Source organism: Artibeus jamaicensis, unplaced genomic scaffold, assembly GCF_021234435.1.
Source record: "Artibeus jamaicensis isolate MK-2021 breed Jamaican fruit bat unplaced genomic scaffold, CSHL_Jam_final scaffold_537, whole genome shotgun sequence".
In the NCBI taxonomy this organism is placed as follows: domain Eukaryota; kingdom Metazoa; phylum Chordata; class Mammalia; order Chiroptera; family Phyllostomidae; genus Artibeus; species Artibeus jamaicensis.
Window position 1 is genome coordinate 44675929 of NW_026522047.1, and position 19189 is coordinate 44695117.

At 42.9% G+C, this 19189-nt stretch overlaps 1 protein-coding gene across 3 annotated transcripts in view; it reads right to left on the minus strand.

Annotated features, from left to right (window-relative positions):
- DNMT1 (DNA methyltransferase 1) overlaps window positions 1–19189 on the minus strand; it is a 40803-nt gene that overhangs the window by 20042 nt on the left and 1572 nt on the right. For 2 of the 3 annotated variants that reach the window (XM_037129124.2, XM_037129125.2), the window contains exons 2-12: window positions 15019–15055; window positions 14380–14487; window positions 13966–14185; window positions 13261–13336; window positions 11726–11801; window positions 8714–8748; window positions 8233–8317; window positions 6754–6785; window positions 5648–5732; window positions 1686–1720; window positions 920–1001 (exon numbers count right to left, since the gene is read on the minus strand). In XM_037129124.2, coding sequence (XP_036985019.2) covers window positions 920–1001; window positions 1686–1720; window positions 5648–5732; window positions 6754–6785; window positions 8233–8317; window positions 8714–8748; window positions 11726–11801; window positions 13261–13336; window positions 13966–14185; window positions 14380–14487; window positions 15019–15055 — 871 coding nt within the window. Of the gene's footprint in view, window positions 1–919; window positions 1002–1685; window positions 1721–5647; window positions 5733–6753; window positions 6786–8232; window positions 8318–8713; window positions 8749–11725; window positions 11802–13260; window positions 13337–13965; window positions 14186–14379; window positions 14488–15018; window positions 15056–19189 lie in introns of those variants that run through there. The other variant, XM_037129127.2, reaches the window with a different exon arrangement.

Genomic DNA, 19189 nt, shown 5'->3' on the forward strand with positions numbered 1-19189 from the left:
CGGCAGCTCAAACAGACTAAAAGGGGAAACTTATTTCTAGAATTATTTTGGGTAAATGAAAGGATGACAGGACTAGACTGTTACCACTTTGCAACTTCTGGTGACGTAATGGAACTAAGCAATGCCTGTTGAAAACAGTAGGTGGGAAACTGAGGGGGACTTTATAACGGATGGGTCAAGCAGACAACAGCTGAACCCAGTAACCAATCTTAACGCCACAAAAAGACGACTGTGCCTTCTAGTGTGATGGAACATCTCAGAAGTGCTCTGGAAAACAAAACACGCGCATCTGGTCAAGCCTCCGGACCTATCATCAGTCTGCAGGAGGCGGGGCTAGAGGGCGATGTGAAGCGCAAATGGCAAAAGCCAGAATCCGGGTCCTCTACAGATGTTCAGGATGTGTACAGGCTGAAGATTTCCACATGTTACAGGAAAAAGGAGAGGGGTGGAACTGGGGAGACATTTAGGCCAAATATCAACCAACTATATTGTGTAGACTTTGTCTGCATCCTGCTTCAAATAGACAAACTGTAAAAGCACAATGGAGAAGGTCAGGGAAGTTTGAACAAAGACCAGATCTCGTTATTACTATGTTAGGCCAATGGGATTGTGGTGATGTTTAAGAAAGAGTCCCTCCCTTTTACAAGTAGTTCTTCTGTAAATGTTTTAGAAATGTGTCTGGGATTCGTTCACCATGGGAGTAAAGGGAAGGAGAGTAAGTGGGGCTTGGCTAAAACACGGCCATACGGGTCGATAATTGTTGAAGGCTGATCAGAATGTGAGGGTCTGCTGACCTACTCTGCCTACTTTTGAGTATGTTTTAATATTTCTATAACATAAAAGCAAATTTTAAGTCCTTTTAATATTCTAGCTGATGGGATGTATGAAATACGGTAAAATTTTAAAAGCTAGACCTTACCTTTTCATCCTCATCTTTTTCATCAGAAACTTCTGGTTTTATTCTTTCAGGCTCTTTTTCTTCTGGTCTCCTTTTGGAAGCACTGTTAGGTAAACAAATATATGCCTAATATTAGCTCAGAAAAACTAACCATTTAACCAACTTGCATTAAAAAACGAATGCCTCCCTATCAAAAAGCAAAATATTCAGCCCTGACTGGTGTGGCTCAGTGGGTTGGGTGTCATCCCACAAACCGAAAGGTTGCCAGCTCGATTCCTGGTCAGGGCACATGGGTTTAATGCCTGGGTTGTGGGCCAGGTCACCAGTTGGGGACATGCGAGAGGCAACCAATTGCTGTTTGTCTCCCTTTCCTTCTCTAAAAATAAAAAATAAGTATTCAGAATATATCTAAGAAACAATCTTCTCATCCAAAGAGAAAGCCCTATGTCATGGTGGCTCTAAAGGCATGTTGCTAACTCACCATCCTGAAACAGGGCTTTCAGAAGCCCCAGGTGACCCCTTAGATGTGGGGGGCCCCTGATGACAGGTCCTGGAAGCTAAGGGACACACACGACTCTGCAGTGACAGGAGTGCCACAGGCAGAAGATAAGAGGTAGGAGGGCTCGGTGTGGTTTCTTATCCAGCCCTGCCCCAACTGATCTGATCTTCCAACACCATCAGCCACTCCCTGTAAACCTCCACCTAACCACAGGTCTCTAGAACACTCACATTAGTAATTAAAATTACACAAAAGCACGGCGCAAAAGTGCAAGCATTAAACACTTACAGATCTCTGGGTTGACTCCTGTGCCTCTTTTCATCCTGAGAGGGAGGAAGCGGAAATGGAGAGATAAAGGGGAAAAAATTAGCTTCTGAGAAAGAGCTAGACCAAACCCGAAGTATCGGTTAGTGGCTGCAGCACTGCCGAATGAGAGAACAGGAGGATCTCAGCAGATACACAGGGTAGAAATGAGGCTTCAGGTTTTTGACTCAGCTCCCTATCCCCTTCAAACAAGGGCTGATCAAATAATTTGGCAAACGATTTCTGGAAAGGCCTGAAAACAAACATTTTCAGATTTGCAAGCCACATGTCACAACTACTGAACTCTGCCTCTGCAGCACAAAAGCAACCAGAGATAATATGTAAATGAAAAGGCATGGCTACAGTCCAATAAAGCTTTACACAAAAATGAGGGCCAGATTTAGCCTGGAGGCCGTAGTTTGCCACTGTCCCAGGAAAGCTCAGCGAAGGAGACATTAGAGCAATTTTTCATATATTAGCCAAAAATCTGTCATCTGGTCAGGACTGAAGACAAGTACTGAGATAGCGGGGGTCAAGGGTGGGGTGGCACATGACTTAGAATCTACTATGAAAAATTAAGAAATAAAAATAAGAATTCTGCCCTGGCTGGGGAGATCAGTTGGTTAGAGCATTGTCCCAATACTCCAAGGTTATGGGTTTGATTCCAGGTCAGGGCACATATAATAAGCAACCAATGAATACATAAATAAATAGAACAATAAATCAACATTTCTCTCTCTCCCTAAAAATAAATTAGTTGCTTTAAAGAAATAATTCCAAACTGTTTTATCAACTCCTTGCTCTATGTGGACAATCAAGTATCATCTGAGCTTTCATTAAAAAAAACAAAACAAAAAACCTTTCTGATAATATACTTCATCTTCATAAAGCAACAAATCTATGAATAGGTCTATTAAAGTAGAAGAGTCAACAATATTAAAAAGGCCGAGCACCGGCTGTGTAACCCAAATCACCTGCCGGTCTGTCTGAGAAGAACGGGTGGTCTGATGACACCACCAAAACCCTCTAGGAAGGTAACCAACGTCTGGACAGAAAGGTGACAGACACTAAGATGTTAGAGCAAGCTGGTGGGAACACCAGGAGGGTCACCTGCCACAGGACGAGAACGGATGCCGTGGCCAGCCAGGCCAGGAGTCAGAACACTCCCGGCTGAGTAATTTGTGACCTCAGGCTCCACTCTCTGGATTTCAACAGACAGAAGCCCATGGAGACAATCCAGGGATTCTCCCAGTTCAGCCTCTCAACCAGTCAGGAACAAAACTGCCAAAAGAGCTTGTCGCTCCTGTGCGGTGTCCCCAGATTTATCTCCCTTCCCGAGAATTATGGGAGCAGGGCAGCCCTGTGGACATAATCTTGCTATCTTGTGGTTTTATGCAGGCCCAGCCTTGTGTCCATGTATTATGTTTAAACCTTAGAACATGTTTACTTAGCTGACCTGGAGGTGAGCAGGATGGTGGGGATGGGAACTAGACTCAGAACTTAGGAGACTGCTCGTTAAAGCAGCACATGCCTGGGCTGACACACGCGGGAGCCGACACATGCGGGAGCCGACACACTTCAGGACTTTCAGCAGAGAGGATCTTAGAGCAGCTGGTTCCAAAGACACTAGTCAAGGCACACAGGGGCCTTCTTCGCCATTATGGATTAACAGACAACCGAAGTGAACACGTACCACACATCGGGCACTGACACACAGGGACAACGACCAGCCCCTGCAAGTGGGGTCAGATAATTTGCCCAGAGTCACCTCACAGGTAGGTAGGTCTGGATTTGAACCCAGAGCGCTGCCCCATGAAACTTCTCCCAACCAAATGGGAACACAAAATAAAGTAACTTCTGGTCAAGATGGCAGCAAAAGCAGACATGGCTCATGTCTTCACACAACCACATCAAAATTACAACTAAAATATAGAACAGCTATCATCAGAAATTGAGTTGAATGGAAGTCTGGCAACTACGGAATTAATCCACATCCATCCAGACTGGTAGGAGTGGTGCAGACACAGAATGAGCTGGTCTCACTCACACCCACGTGTGGTGAATAAGAATTCAAGAGGGATATTTCCAGAGTAGAGTCTCAGATCCACACCAGGCCCCCCAGCCCAGGATTCTAGTGCCAGGAAGATTAAGTGCCCACAACTTCTGGCTGCAAAAACCAACAGGGATTGTGTCGGAAAAAACTGCTGGAGGCCCAAGCAGTTCCTCAGGGATAGCAACTTCAAAGACACTAGTGATATACAGAGAGAAACTGAAGTGTCTGGCATTGGGGCAATCAGAGGATATTGTCCCTTTGCTGAGCCCTCCCCCAACAGAGCTGGTAGGCTGCTACCAAATCTGAGACTCCATCAACCTGGTTAACACTGTTAGACCCGCCCTGGACTTCCCTAGAGACTCTGCCCCTCCCAACGTACAGGCCCACCCAAAATGCTTTTCCATATTAATAGCTGGTCTCCAGGTTCATGCTTCACAACTCCTTAAATCCTATCAAAACAAACAAGCAACAGCTGGTCTCAGTGAGCCCCAGGCCCAGCACTAGCAACAGCCAGATTAGAACAACAACTTGGCTTTGCCTGGGAATCTCTGGGAGCCCAGCACAAGTAGTAGCCATTTCAGATTGCTTTGTAGCTCAGGCAGGGTGCCCCGGACAAAACACAGGTAGGGGCTGACCTTGGCCTGCTCCACCTGGGAAACCCCAGGAACACAGCAGCCAATGGACAGCTACAGACCATGTTAGAGCACCACCACCCAGCCCTGCACAGCTGGTCCTCAATGAGGGCGGAGGTTGGTGGTCAGTGGTCACAGCCAATTCTTGCAACAGACTGGCCTGGGTAAATCCTTCCCATTGATCTGCCAACAGCAACAAGGCTCAACTACAAGAGGAGAGTGCACTCAGCCCACACAGAGGCCATACGTCAAGTAGCCAGCTTGAGTGATGGGGGTGGCTGTGCTACAGGACCCTATAGGACACCTACATTAGGCCACAGTATCAAGACACAGAGTCAAAGCAGCTCTATCTAATACATAAAACAAACATAGGGAGGCTGCCAAAATGAGGCGGCAAAGAAACAGAAAAACTTCAGGAAAAAAGCTAAATGAAATGGAGATAAACAATATCAGATGCAGAGTTCAAAGCACTGTTTATAAGGACGCTCAAGGAACTGAGTGAGGACCTCTACAGCATAAAAAAGATCCAGTCAGAAATAAAGGATTCACTCACTGAAATAAAGAACAATTTATAGGGAAACAGAATGGATGAAGCTGAGAATCAAATCAGTAATTTGGAACATAAGAAAGTAAAAAACAATCACGCAGAACAAGATGAAAAAAGAATAAAAAAAAAAGAGGGTAGTATAAGTGGCCTCTTAGGACAACTTCAAGAGGTCCAATATTCACATACATCCTAGGGGGGCCGGAAGGAGAAGAGAAAGAGCAAGAAATTGGAAATCTATCTGAAAAGATAGTGAAAGAAAACTTCCCTAATTTGGTGAAGGAAATAGACATGCAAGTCCAGGAAGCACAGAAGAGTCCCAAACAAGTTGGACCCAAAGAGGACTACACCAAGACACATCATAATTAAAACGTCAAAGAGAATCTTAAAAACAGCAAGAGAAAAGAAGTTAGTTACCAGAAGGTTGCCAGAGGGGAGGGTAGTGCAGAAGAATAGATGAAGAAGTGAGGGGATTAAGAAGTACAAATAGGTAGTTACAGAACAGCCATAGGGATGTAAAGTACAGTATAGGAAAGGGAGCAGCCAAAGGACTTATTCACTCCACCCATGGACATGAACAATGGTGGGGGGATTGTCTGACGGAGTGGAGGGTACTGGGTGGAGGGGGGCACAGAAGGATAAATCAGGACAACTGTAATACCATAAACAATAAAATATAATTAATTTAAAAAATTAAAGTAACAGATTCTGTCATTACTTTCTCATCTCCTTCATCCATTTCAGTCTGATCGCCTGGACTTGCTTCTCTGTCAGGCTCCTCCTTAGATTTCCGTTTAGGTGTTCTGTCATAAAATAAAAGCAAAACACACACCCCAGTCAGCTCAGGGAGCCTGACACCCTTGCAAGTGGCCCAGTGAGGGCCTATGCGCAGTCTCCTCCCTGCATTAGAGCATGGGTCACCTTTCCTATCTGGCAGGGCAAGGCTTCATGGCAGGACCCTGAAGGGCACTAATCACCTCAGAACTATCATCTCAGAAATGCCATCAACACTTTATACAAATGCTGATGAGGCAGATTCCAGTTAATTTACAAAAAACAGACACCAGGACTCCACTGATTTCTCGTGACCTGATGGGAACCCTACCTGCAATTCAAGTGTCTAGGCCACCCCTGTGTAGGTAAGCAAGAGCTGGTGTCATCTGCGTCACTGACCGTAGAAAGCCATCGGCGCAAGTGAGATCACCACCTCCCCCTCTGCCAGGGCCCTGACACTCAGTTTGGGTGTTCTACCCACCCCCACCAGCCTTAGCCTCAGTCTCTACATTTGCTTCAGCCAAATGGATGTCAAAAGCTCGAAAAGGTGTTGCTTTTCAATTCTGCCCTAACAGTCTGCTACTGCTGTGAGATTGCATCCAGGTTAACCAAATCATGGGGCAGTAGCAGGTCAGCCCCGTCATCCCTGGCCAAGATCAGTCAACCCCCACTGAGCTGTAGACTCATGAGCTCAATAAATGGTTAACTGTCTTAAGCCACTGAGCTTTGGGGCTATTTGTTACACAGCGTTTTCATAGTTATGGGTAACAGACATAACATAGCTGCTTATTCAGGGTCCTTAAAACACCACTGGAGAATTGCTTGTGGTTATGATTATTGCTGACGAAGGGCCTGGGGTCAAGGTCAGCTAAATCTGAACTGACCTCAGCCTTCACTGTTGTGGTTTGATCTTCCACAAACTGAACTCACCCACATTCTACATAAATAATTAATGCACCTAATGTTCTGTCCAATCTATTTTTACCAACACACTTATTTTAACAGTAAGTTTCACAATATAAAGTACAAAGGCATGTTTACTATACTTACAGTTCTTTGGTTTGACTTCTGAACCTCTTTTCCTAGGTGCAGGAAAAAAAGACTAGTTAGTTTTCTTCCATTTGGTCCTAATCTTTCTATTAAAATATTCTATGAAAATAAAATATCTAAACTGATCCTATTGGGATCAGTAGGGAGGGGTGCAAGTAAAAACCGTCTACCTTCAAGACAGCAAAATTTTTTGGTGGGGTAGGGAGGCAGGAAATTAAAGACACTCTTAGAGAACAGGTCCTGCAGTTCATGTATTTACCCACAATCCCGTCACCTGCCATGAGTGTTAACCTCACAGACAATAATTTTATATCAAAACTAGGAATCTGTAATAAAGACATACAGTAGCGTGATCCAGTCTAGACAAGAGTTCTATCTCAAACATGGACAACACATGGTTTGGAGTCCAAGTTTAAAGAGCTAAACACATCTCTCGGAGAACTGCTCAAGTCAAATTCAGCCTCAGAAACTCCTCACATCATACATAAAGAGACCACAAAGGTCAATGACATCACAAGAAAAACATGTTGGGAAACTTCCTACTGCAAGAAGAGATCCTGGGAATCTGCCCACGACTGAGCAACTTCAGCCTTGCCCAAAGCTCCTTCTTTGGAGGATAACTGAGCGGGCCCACTGAAACTGCCCCTTCTAAAAGGCACTTGACACGTGTCCCAACTGTAACTACTGTCATTTTAACTAGTATCAGGGTAGTGAATGTAATTAAAGACTAGCTTCAAGTACCAAATGGTTCAGGAATCAGTGTCCACCTTAACTGACCCTCCATTAGAGCCAAGTAACAGACACCCATTCTTTAACAGGGTCCCAATAAAGGCACTTCTCTACCCATCCATATGGGTAAGAAACTTCTAATCCATGTCTCCACATGAAAACCAAAACAGGACCCCTTATTGCTCCATCACCTACAATTACCCAATGTCAGCCCTTTGTCCCATGGTAAAGTTTCCAATACTGAACCCTGTTCTGTCTCCTACCCCCTCCTCAAGGGGGTTCAGGTGGTACATTTGTGATTTCATAGAACCTTAAACTCTGATTTTACCAAGGAGCTAGAGATCTACTAGCCTGATCTCAGTTAAGAATATAACTTTATATCTAAATGATGCTGTAGAATTTTAGTACCTCACATGCTTGAAAATGAAATTTTCATAGACTTCTTGGGTGAGAGAGGGAGGTGGGTGAGGGGGCAGACCAAAGCTCTGATGGACTGAGGGAACAGCAAAGGTCCAGCTGACCCCAGGCCTACCCCTGGTCTACTTCCTATCACGACAGCAGTTTAACCCCCCTTCCATATACAGAACCACCAGGAAAATGAGTCTGAAAAGCGTTTTAGCCAAAGTCATGGTCACTTTGGCCATTAATGAACGTTATTCTGAGCCCACGCACTCTCCACCCCCTTCCTAAAGCCAAATGGGGACTCAGATTAAAGTAGAAGTGACAAACTTGGAGGTGACCATGCTTTACTTTTTCATCTCTTTCTTCTTCCTCTTCCATGGATGCTCCTGGTTTGACTCTTTCCGGTTCTTCTGGAGAAAGTGGTCTGGCAACTCTGTCAAGCAAAACAAAACAGCCGGAGGGTGACTTTCAGACTCCTCCCCTGGAAGCAGTTTTCATAAGGTCCTCCTTGTTACCCCAAAACTCGATCTTTATCTCAGGGGCCCTAAAAGGAACGTGCTACCTAACATTTAATAGTTCAATGACCTGTAGATCTGGTTCTGATAACAACTGCCAGGTGTACTCCAGTCACTCTCTGCGAAGAGCATTCTACCTGAATTAAAAAGGTTAATCTGACCCCAAACTCAGCATCCTTAAGCTATCTACAGTTACTGCAACTCTTTTAAAGTCCAAGGACTATAAAGTTCTTTTTAAAACATTTATGAAATGTTATTACAGTAATCAAAATTACAGCTTGCACAGAACAAAAAGGTATAGTAATTATTCTTACAGTTCTCTGGATGTAATTCGACGTCTCTTTTCCTCCTATGTGGAGAGAAGAAAAAGATAAAATTCATTTCAAAAGAAGATCAAAACCAAAAAATAGAAGTTGAAGTGTTAAGTAAATACATTTGATATGATGAAAAAGAGGGTGGGATTGGGGGTGTCTAGGTTTGGGGGAGAAGACCTGGGCACCCACCAGCCCAGTACTAATGCCTCACCCCCTCAAAACAAAAAGGCCCAGGAATTGCCCCAGGGTGTGTCTGCACACTACAGATTGCCTGGAGTGGCTCCGGAAAAGATCAGAGACCTTTCATCTTGTGTCAGAAGTCTTTACTGTTAGGAAAAAACAAAACAGTAATTCAGGGTTCACATCATGAAGTGATAACAACCTAATTTGGACACCAGCTCTTCTTAGGTGAATACTCTAGTACATTAGTTCGCTAAGTTGATAATATTTGCCATCTGAGTATAGCTGTATTTATGTATTTAAAAGATAAAAATATATGGTGATGAAACAGATTTGATTCTTGTTGGAGGTGGAGATTACAAAAATTCATACATGTATGCATATGACTATACACACATACATATGAAAACTGGTGAAATCTGAATAAAGTCTGCAGATTGTACCAATGTCAATTTCCTGGTTTGGCTATTGTGTTACAGTTATAGGAGATGTTACCACTGGGGAAAAGTTGGGTAAATTACACAGAACTGCTCTATACTATGTGAAACACAAGCAGTACACGATCAGAATATTGACGTACACACACACAAACTTCTGCCCCAGACTGCTTTCAGACTCAAGCTGCAACATCGACTCCTCCCTGGGTCTCCAGCCTGTCCTGTGTATTTCAGACCTGCCAGCTTCATAACTCAGGAACCAATTATTTAAAATTACTCACACACACCCTACAGGTTCTGTTTCTCCAGGGAATTTGAAGGTAGGTTTTATATTGATATACTACACTAATATATATGCACGTATATATGCAGGGTCCAGCAGAAGTAATGCCAACTTGACTATAGTTGGGAGGGTAATAATATGGGTACATTAATTTATAGTTTTAATTTGAACATTTCACCTAAAATGCCACATGGTGTGCTTGAGTGTGATATTGTTATGTTACAGAATTACGAGCTTATAGTTTTGTAATAAAAAGGAGATGTTATTTGTGCCAGACCCTGTATATAATCTGAAACAACACAGAAGACACTGAATAATGCTTGCCTCTAAGAAACCCAAGCAAGAGCTTCAAGGGGACAGGGTAGGAGGGAGATCCATGTGCTGTACATCTTCCAGTACTATGTGAAAGTTTTACCAGGCGCATGCAATATATGTTTTTAAGACATAAATCCTCAAGACTTTAAACTGACTAAAGTAAGACAGTCTATATTATATTACTACTTATTTGACCAACGCCATCTGATAACACTTAGTCCAGTTTGGTAAACTAAGCCTTATTCTAACATACTGGAATAAACACTATCTTTACAAGTGTTCGTCCAGGAAGCCCCCAAGGCCTCATACTGCCAGTGCACTGACTTGTTGTGTATTTCTCTAGAAGCCTGATGAACAGGCTACGTAAGCTCTCCAAAAGGTTAAAGTACAAGATACTCTAAAGCTACTGCATTTATAAAAACAGCGTTAACATTACAAGATCTGACTTGCTTTCAGCTGTAAAAATTCTTCCTAGGAGGCAAGAGACTGGGCCACATGATTGCACAAGCTGTTTCCCCTCTGCCTCAGTTTCCCACTTCATTGTAGTCTGATTAAAGCTAACTACAAATATCTGAAGATCACAAACAGTGACATCTAATTTCCAAGAATAAAGTGATATGAGAACTAGTGTGTCCTACAACAGAATCTCAAGTCTACCGAAATACTAATGGTAGCCCAATAGCCCCTGAGTGACCCCTTAGCCCAGTGCTTCTCACCCAGGGTTATTTTGCCCCCAGGGGTATCAGACAATATCTGAAGATGATTTTGTTGTCAAATTGGAAAGGGAGAGGGGCAATGCTACTGGTATCTAAGGGGTAGAGGTCCAGGATGCTGCTAAACACTCTATATTGCATAAAACTGACCCCATAGCAAATGATTACCCAGACCCCAAAATCAGTAATGCCATGTTTGAGAAACCTTGCCTTAGAACAAATCACGGACACTCCTCTTCACTACATAGCAGTTAGACAATTCCTACCCACACATAAACCTACAAAGATTTCCCCGCGACTTTCAGAGCTAATTCTGTGGCAAAATTGAAATGAGAATCAATAGTGTGCGACCATCTAGTATTACATAGGTTTGGCCTTCCTTCAGTCACACGAGACAGTACAAAGATTGACATTTTGTGTATCAAAGGTCTTCAGCAAGCTAGCGGTTTTCCAGCCTCAGAAGTGCAAGCAGCGCTATCAGACCACGAGTACCAATGGCAGAACTGTCTGCTTTTACAGAGTCATTAGATGTGGGAAAGGTACTAACATCATGAGCAAATGCTTTCAGCATGTCACATCTGCTGGTCTAACTGGCAGAACTGGTCAGCTACAGAGAGGAGGGAAGACAGAAGAGGAGACAGGCTCCGATGTCACGGGGCTGCCTCGGACGTGGCAGGGCCTGCTGAGCCCTCAGGTCCAGCCGTGACAAACTTCTACTGCCTTGGGTCCAGGGGTACTAACACTTCATCTGCTTTAAGTCTATTTAGACAGACCAAGTATAAAGTTGCAATTATCAGCACATAAACCCCAAAAAGGCAGAGCAAAGAAACTGTAAAGCGCCCTGGCTGGTGTAGCTCAGTGGATTGAGTACAGGCCTGCGAACCAGAGGATCGCAGTTCGATGCCCAGTCAGGGCACATGCCTGGGTTGCAGGCCGGTTCCCTGCAGGGGCCAGTACCCAGCAGGGGAAGCACTAGCAACCATACATTGATGTTTCTCTCCCTCTCTCCTTCCCCTCTAAAGATAAATAAATTAAATTTAAATTTAAAAAAAGAAAGAAAGAAACTGTAAAGAGCCAGACTTACCTGGTCTTTTTCTTCATCGACAGAATCATCCAGTTGGGCTCTTTCAGGGTCATCCTCAGGTTTCCGCTTGGCAGGGCTATTGAACACAGTAAGGCCAACCATTAGCTCAGCCAGACCCTCGCCCTCTTCCCTCCAAGAAGAAGCCTCATTGACAGGGTGTTAAAAGAGGCTTCAAGTTTAATATTTAAGTGACAGGCTTAGAATATCGCCATTTTGCGAACCCTAAGAAATCATGATTCTGGGCGTTGATCATCAAAGAAGATGGTATCAAAGAAGAGACATTACATGCTTCCAGTGGAAGCCTACAGAGCCACCTATGAAGGAGTCAAAAAACAAATCTGGAATCTGACCAAACCTCTAGACATCGTAACCACCACACTACAGGGAATGGGGATGAAGGGAACACAGCATCGCCATAAGGGTGCAGTCAGCCAGATCAAGGAACTCTACTGGACAAGTGGCCTAATTTTTTTCAAATGACCTGTTTTTTTTCCAAATAGCAAGAAAATAAAAAGGAATCTATAACTTGAAAGGCTTAAAGAACCAATCAACCAAACATACTTCATTTGCTACACATGGAAAGACATGAACACTGGCTATGTGTCTGACAGTAAGGAATTATTACACTTTACAAGACACAAAAATAGCGTTAAAAAGGACGGTTTACTAAATGTTAGCAATTATAGCAAAATACAAATTTAAAATCTGTGAGAGCAAGAGACCTCACTGTCTAGAGATACACTGGAATATCCATGGATAGGACGACACATGTGGGATCCGTGTCAGATAACCCAGCTGGGGGGACACAGGGGTACATGGAGTTGTCGTCCACTTGAGCTAGTATGGCTGGAGTACACGGGGCACAGAGAAAATGACGGCCAGGAGCAGTTAACTGGTAACACTAGGTGATGGGTTACTGGGGGGTTCATTTTACTATCTCTACCAAGTTTTTGAAGTTTCCTATAGTAAAAATAAATGAGGTGTTAAGAAATGCCGTTCACACAGGGATGTAAAACAGAGCATAGGGAATACAGCCAATAATATTGTAATAACTATGTATGGTGCCAGGTGGGTACTGGAAATATCAGCGAGAACATTTTTTTAAAGATTTTATTTATGTTTTAGACAGGGGAAGGGAAGGAGAAAGAGGGAGAGAAACATCAATGTGCCTCTCTCTCATGTGCCCCTTACTGGGGAGAGCTGGCCCACAACCCAGACATGTGCCCTGACTGGGAATCGAACTGGCAACCCTTTGGTTTGCAGCCCACACTCAATCCACTGAGGTACACCAGCCAGAGCAGAGGGAACATTTTATAGTTTATGAGTGTCTAACCACTATGCTGTATACCTGAAACTAAAAATAATATTGATTATAAAAAAAGAAATGCTGTACATAAATTTCTAATGAACAAAACTGCATGACAGAAACCTATGCAATGTGGAAAAAATGCTAAATTACATCCTAATTCCATACATGTTTTACCAAAAGCAGTCAGCCCCTAGAAAAGGCAGCTATCAATTCATTACATACTGACCCCCTTGTGAAATGAGAGGTGATGGTGGTCTGCCTGGTAGTTTGCCTTGTAATCCTGGGGCTAGGTGAGACTTCAGCTGTTTAAAGGAAAAAAAAGTCACTATGAATAAAAAAAATTCACAGCAAAGGTACAGTTCTTCAGCATCACCAAGTTAACGCAGAACATTGCATCCTTCCCTTCTCATTCTAATCAACAACTGTCATGATAAAGTTGGCAATTAGCACCTACCTGCTGGTTTACTGAACCACTTTACACAAGCTCTTATATGAGGGGCCAACCCCTGAACCAGACAAGGAAACAGAACCATCAAAATGTGAAGTGGCTGAGAGGTGGACCTGAGTTCAAGTCCATGATCATTTGTTTGTAAGGATTCCAGAAGAGTTACTTTGACTACAAGCTGGCAAGGAGTCTAAGAATAATGTTTAGCTTAAAAAGGAATAAGTATCAGTAGTTCCTATGATCTCATACATCCTAACTCATAAACTTAGCCATGTTTTGGGATCTAATGCTCTACACTTGGTCAAAGACAAGATTTACATTAGTATATACCTAAGCTACTTAGGAAGTATACTTACTAGGTAGAGGTATACACAAGAAACTAATCAGAAGGTACTGCCCAGGAGGACCTATGGCTCCAAGTCTGACTGTCCCCTTCCTTATGTGGTTACAGTCTCCATCAAGGTCAAATGAGTTAAGGGCTCTTACACTTTGTCTCTCCATCAGACTTGCTTCTCCTGGGCGTGCAAGGTTTGGACATGGGTTTGGGCGACTTGTTTTCCTCTGCCATTCTCACTCTGCGGTTTTCACCACTCGAATGGCTCCCGTTTTCTAGACATCCATTCACTTCCCGACTGAAAGCATGTGCTCCGTTCTCCAAGGACAAATCTTTATTTAAAAGGGATTTGACTTTAGCCAGGTAGCCCTCCTACAGCAGGAAAGGATAATTTAAGTAGCAGTGAATGTAAACAAGTGGCAGTAAGAGAATAAGGAAACACATGCATTTCCTTTATAACTATCAGGTAACAAGGAGAGCTGGGGATTATTCCGCCTCTCTGGTCACAGATAGGCTATACAAGAGGAGACATTTTCTAGATGTCAGGATACTGAAAACTGACTTACCTCTGATAATTCTTCTTTGTGTAATTTCGTTTCCAAATCACATAACTGATTCTTTATTTCTGTTTGCAGAAACTCGTGCAAGAGATTCAATTTCTCCTTCACACACTCCTAAGGGAAAGACATAGGTTTAGAAGTCCCCAAACTCCCAAGGTACTAACTAATGGACTAATACACAAATAATCATGCTGCCTGGTCAGGTAACATTGACTGAGTGGCAGGCAATGCTGACTGCAAAAAAACAAAGAAACAAAAATCACAACTTAAAGTATTCACTAGACATTCTGCTGATGTTTCCATTAAGATCACATCGCACCAGCTCCAGAGTGGTGAAAAATGGAAAGATCAGAGACAGAGTCACATACGATTTATTAGAACAAAACTGGGCTTTTGAAAACTGTGCCCAGGACAAGTGATAGTTCAGAGTCTAGGTTTGGAACCTAGATTGGGAAACTTGTCAATGAATTACCGAAGTCAGCTAATATTAGCAGCATATTAACACAACACATTAAACAAAAATAATTCCAAGGAATCTTGAAATTTTATGGAAAAAAGCCAACTCCACTTAAACTTTTTACAAGCTATAGAGTATCTGTCAAGTAGTCACATTCGGCAATAAAAATTTTTTAAGGTGGAGATTACCTTTTCTGTTAAGCTATCTCTTTCCAAATCTTTGAGCCTGGGGGGGCAGGAAATAAGGAAAAGAAAAAAGAAAAACTTGTTAAGGAAGTTTACCTTTAAAAATTAGCACCACAGTTTTAAAGAAAAACTTTGGAAGTAAATTTAATATACATGAGTATTAGAAAAAAATACAGTGCCACCCCTCCCCCATATAGAATGCCTACTGTAATGCCTACACATTAAGAAGTCATTTGTGACTGAAACGAGGTCCCTTTTTGGGGGGCAGTTTTTCTGATGGTGAGAGATGATACAGAAGTTCTATAACAATACAGAGGCGGGGGAAAGTAGATGTACAGCTGTAAACCTACTTTTGCCCACCAGTATATAGAATTTAAAAAGGTGCTGGGATAGGAAGCAGGTCAGAGTTGGCTTCCATCTGTAAATGAAGTGATCCATCTGTAAATGAAGTGACCCATAGCTGGTCTCCCCCCAGGTGGATCTGAGAAGAGCCAATACGAAGGTGTATACCACACAGTGCAGTCGGCATAGGAATGAGTGGAGCAGGGCCACGGAATGCTCTGGGGAATGGGAAACTAACATTCCTAAAGGCTGGGGTTGGGGGCAGCATTCGAATGCGGAATGTATAAAATAGGGGAATTAAGGCAGCACACACACAGGGAGATGCAAGAAGTTAGAAGACTTGGCAGGTACCTGCCCCAAAAGCTAATCTTTGCAATGTTTGTACGTAATCATTCAGAAGCACAGAACTAACGGTCAGGAGTTTGGCTGGAAAAATCATGGTCTGATTTCATTTTTTAGGACTAGTATCTTGCCTCTTTGGGGGGCAGCGAGAAGAAAAAGGAAGGAGAGTCAACGACACTGAGGAAAGGGAGGCAAGTGAAGAGGCTGTCCCTAAGCCTGTGTGCTAACTATGAGCGGTGGGGCAGCAGCTCTAACCTGGTGGGTTGGCACAGTCAGCGGAGTGGGAGCACACTGGGCAGAAACCAGGCCTCCACCATCTCTGGATTCTCCCATCCAGCACCCACAGACTAGATACTCAGTTGTCACCAGCTCAAAGACCGGGCAGGAACAGAGCTTTTCCAGAGGGCAAGTGTTAGCAAAGCCAGGAATGGGAGCACTAGGCTTTGCTAGACCAATATCACAGTGGCTGTTCCAAGTGCATGCGGACCCTGCTTCTAGCTTTCATCACCACTCCCATCTGAGGGTACCTACTATATGCTAAGGCCCTGTTCCAGGCAACGAGCTGGGTGATTGGACAGAGGCAATGCCAGGTAGGGACCTCCCAAATTGGGTGGTCAAGAAAGGCCTTTCTGCAGAAAAGACTCTCAGCAGACTGCAGATACAGTAGTAATACAGATGACCCTTGAACACCATGGGTATGAAATATACCAGTCTACTTATCGTGGGTTTTCCTCAATAAATACTGTAAATGTATTTTCTCTTCATTTTGATTTTTAAAAAGTTTTATTTTATTCTTATTCAAGAGAGAGGGGAAAGGAGAGAGAGAAAAACATCAATGTAATAGAGAAACACCAGTTGCATATGCCCCAACCAGGAATTGAACTGGCGACCCTTTGGTTCCAGGATGATGCTCCAAGCAACTGAGTCACGCTGGCCAGGGCTGATTTTAGTAACAACTTTTCTCTAGCTTCCTTTACTGTAGGAATACAGTAATATACATAACATAGAACATGTGTTAATCAACGATTTATGTTATCCATAAGGCTCTGGTTAATATTAGGCCAGCAAGAGAAAAGGAACTTGTCTTACACCCCAAGGAAGTGAATTCTACCTAAAAGAGTGGGAAACAGATTCTCCCCTAAAGCCTCCAGAAAGGAATACAACCTGCTGACACTGATTTTTATCTACTGACTCACTCCAGATTTCTGACCTACAGAACTATAATAAATTTATTTGTTTTATTTAAGCCACTGAAATTGTGGTAATTTGTTACCACACATTTGGTTGCAATGAAAAATGAATACTATCAGAAATTCAGAACTTTTTGGTAGGGGAAAAGGAGAGTAAGCAGTCCACCACTTTCAGAAGTGATATTTTGGTGAATAGCAGCTATCCATATGGCTATTCAGCAACTAGAAATCAGACCTGGCTCTCTAGAGATGCATCACATGAGAGGTATCTATCTCCAGTGGGCATCCCAATTGCTGAAAGGAGAAGTCCCACACCGGAAGAGAGGAGGGTCCAAGAATGAATGAAAGAAAGGGAAAGGGGAAAGAAATAAATCAGGGAAGAAAGAGGCTCCCTGGTAGTAGACAGCGACACAAAAGCAATATACTGAGCTGAAAGAAGAGAGAAAGCCACCTCAAGCCTAAAGAAGAGAATGCCTAAACAAGAGTAGGAGTGGACCACTGGCACAAAAGCTAAGGCAGTAGTAGAAAAAGCAACTCCAGACCATTCTACAAGAGACCAGGCAAAGACAAAGTTTGGAATAAGCAGGCATATAGCTCATCTCTACACCATATACAATGCTACATTACTTCCTGCCTCAGTATAAAATCTGCACATTAGTACTTAAATTTTGCTCCCTTAATGGAAATGAAATACACAGATGACCATGTCCTAAACACTAGGTTTCTGTGCAGGTACTGCTCTACCATGTTTATACCTAATAATTCAGTCAGTCTTCATACTGCCCTGGTAGAAGAGGTACCTTCACCCCATCTACAAATAAAATACCAACAGGTTAGCCACAGAGCTGGCAAGTGGCAGAGTGGGATTTGAACCCCGTGGTCTGCATCTCTAGAATCCTACCTCAGGAGAGAACTAGAAAAGGTAAGTCAGTTTTTTCACTATACACTACCTACTCCAGGCCACGGAACTAGTTAAGAACTTCAAGACCTGGTTTAATCTAATCACAGAATGACTAACAGATAAAAAAGCTGTTACAATTACAGAAGCTAATCAGAGCTGTGCAAAGTTGCTAGAATCATGTGTAAACCCAGGCTTCATTAGAGGGGAAAGTACGGCATGCAAGCATTTGAGTTCACTGCACACCAGGCTGCAGATACAATGAATAAAGAAAACATGCTTGGACAACAAATCACCAACTACGCATGCTGCCTGGCAACGCTGGGGTACACTAACAGAATTCCCACCCTTTTCCAATGTACGGGAAGGAGACTGTCTTTCTGAGTGCAATCTTAAGGATGACGGGGTAAGTGGAGCCCAGCCTCACTTTGGTCACTCTGCATAGCCTCAGGCCCCGAGAACCTAAAAGGCGGCCTGCATGGATTCTGAGAAGAGCACAAGATGACTCAAGCCAAGTAAAGAAGGATTCCGGACTTCAGGCCAAGTATACCAGGCAGTGGGGGTGGGTGGGAGGGGCAGGAAAACCACTGGATCCAACTTATGTTGTAATAGGATCAGTTTCCACTTTCAAAAAACAGACCTGAGTGGCAACAGGAAGACAAGTGGAAGACTATCACTTTTTCTGTACAATGATGGTAGCTTGGGCTGAGAAAAAAATCAAGTGGAAAAATGTGGCTTGTCCTGAAAGGCATGCTTTTTGAGAAGATGTATGGTAAATAATACCTCAATAAAGACATTAAAGACCAAACATTGAAAATACTTTCTACTACTAGGCAGGTCACTACCTATGTAATAGAATTAACTATATGTGCATTTTAAAAGGTGCTACATAAACACAAGTTAACAAGTGACAGAAATGCATAAATAAGGACCAGACCTAAACTTTGCTACTAGAGTATTCTAATCGACTTAAGGCTCCTGTCATATAGTAAGTACTCAACTCTAATTTTTGTAAATCAATAAGAGTTATACTTGCATTACAAATCTCAGGGAGTTTAGGAAGTAAAACAAGTTTAAGGAAGTGTTGAATGCCATATTTATGTGTATTTTGCACATTAAAATTCAAAGTGTAAGGAAAGCTGTTGAGAGAATAGCATAAGCTGACCATTTCAATGTCTATCACATGGTCTAAAGCAGAAATCTGAAACTCCATACCTGCAGTAAGCAATTCTAGTTCAAAGTAATATGGAACCAAGAGTAAATAGCAGATTGTTAACACTCACCTAACATTCAAATTTGGACAAACAAAAACAGTGGTGTGGCCCAATAAAACCCCTGAGGCAGTAAGATTAGCCAATACAAGATTAACATGTGGGCCTTTATTTGTCAGGCATATTCTCAT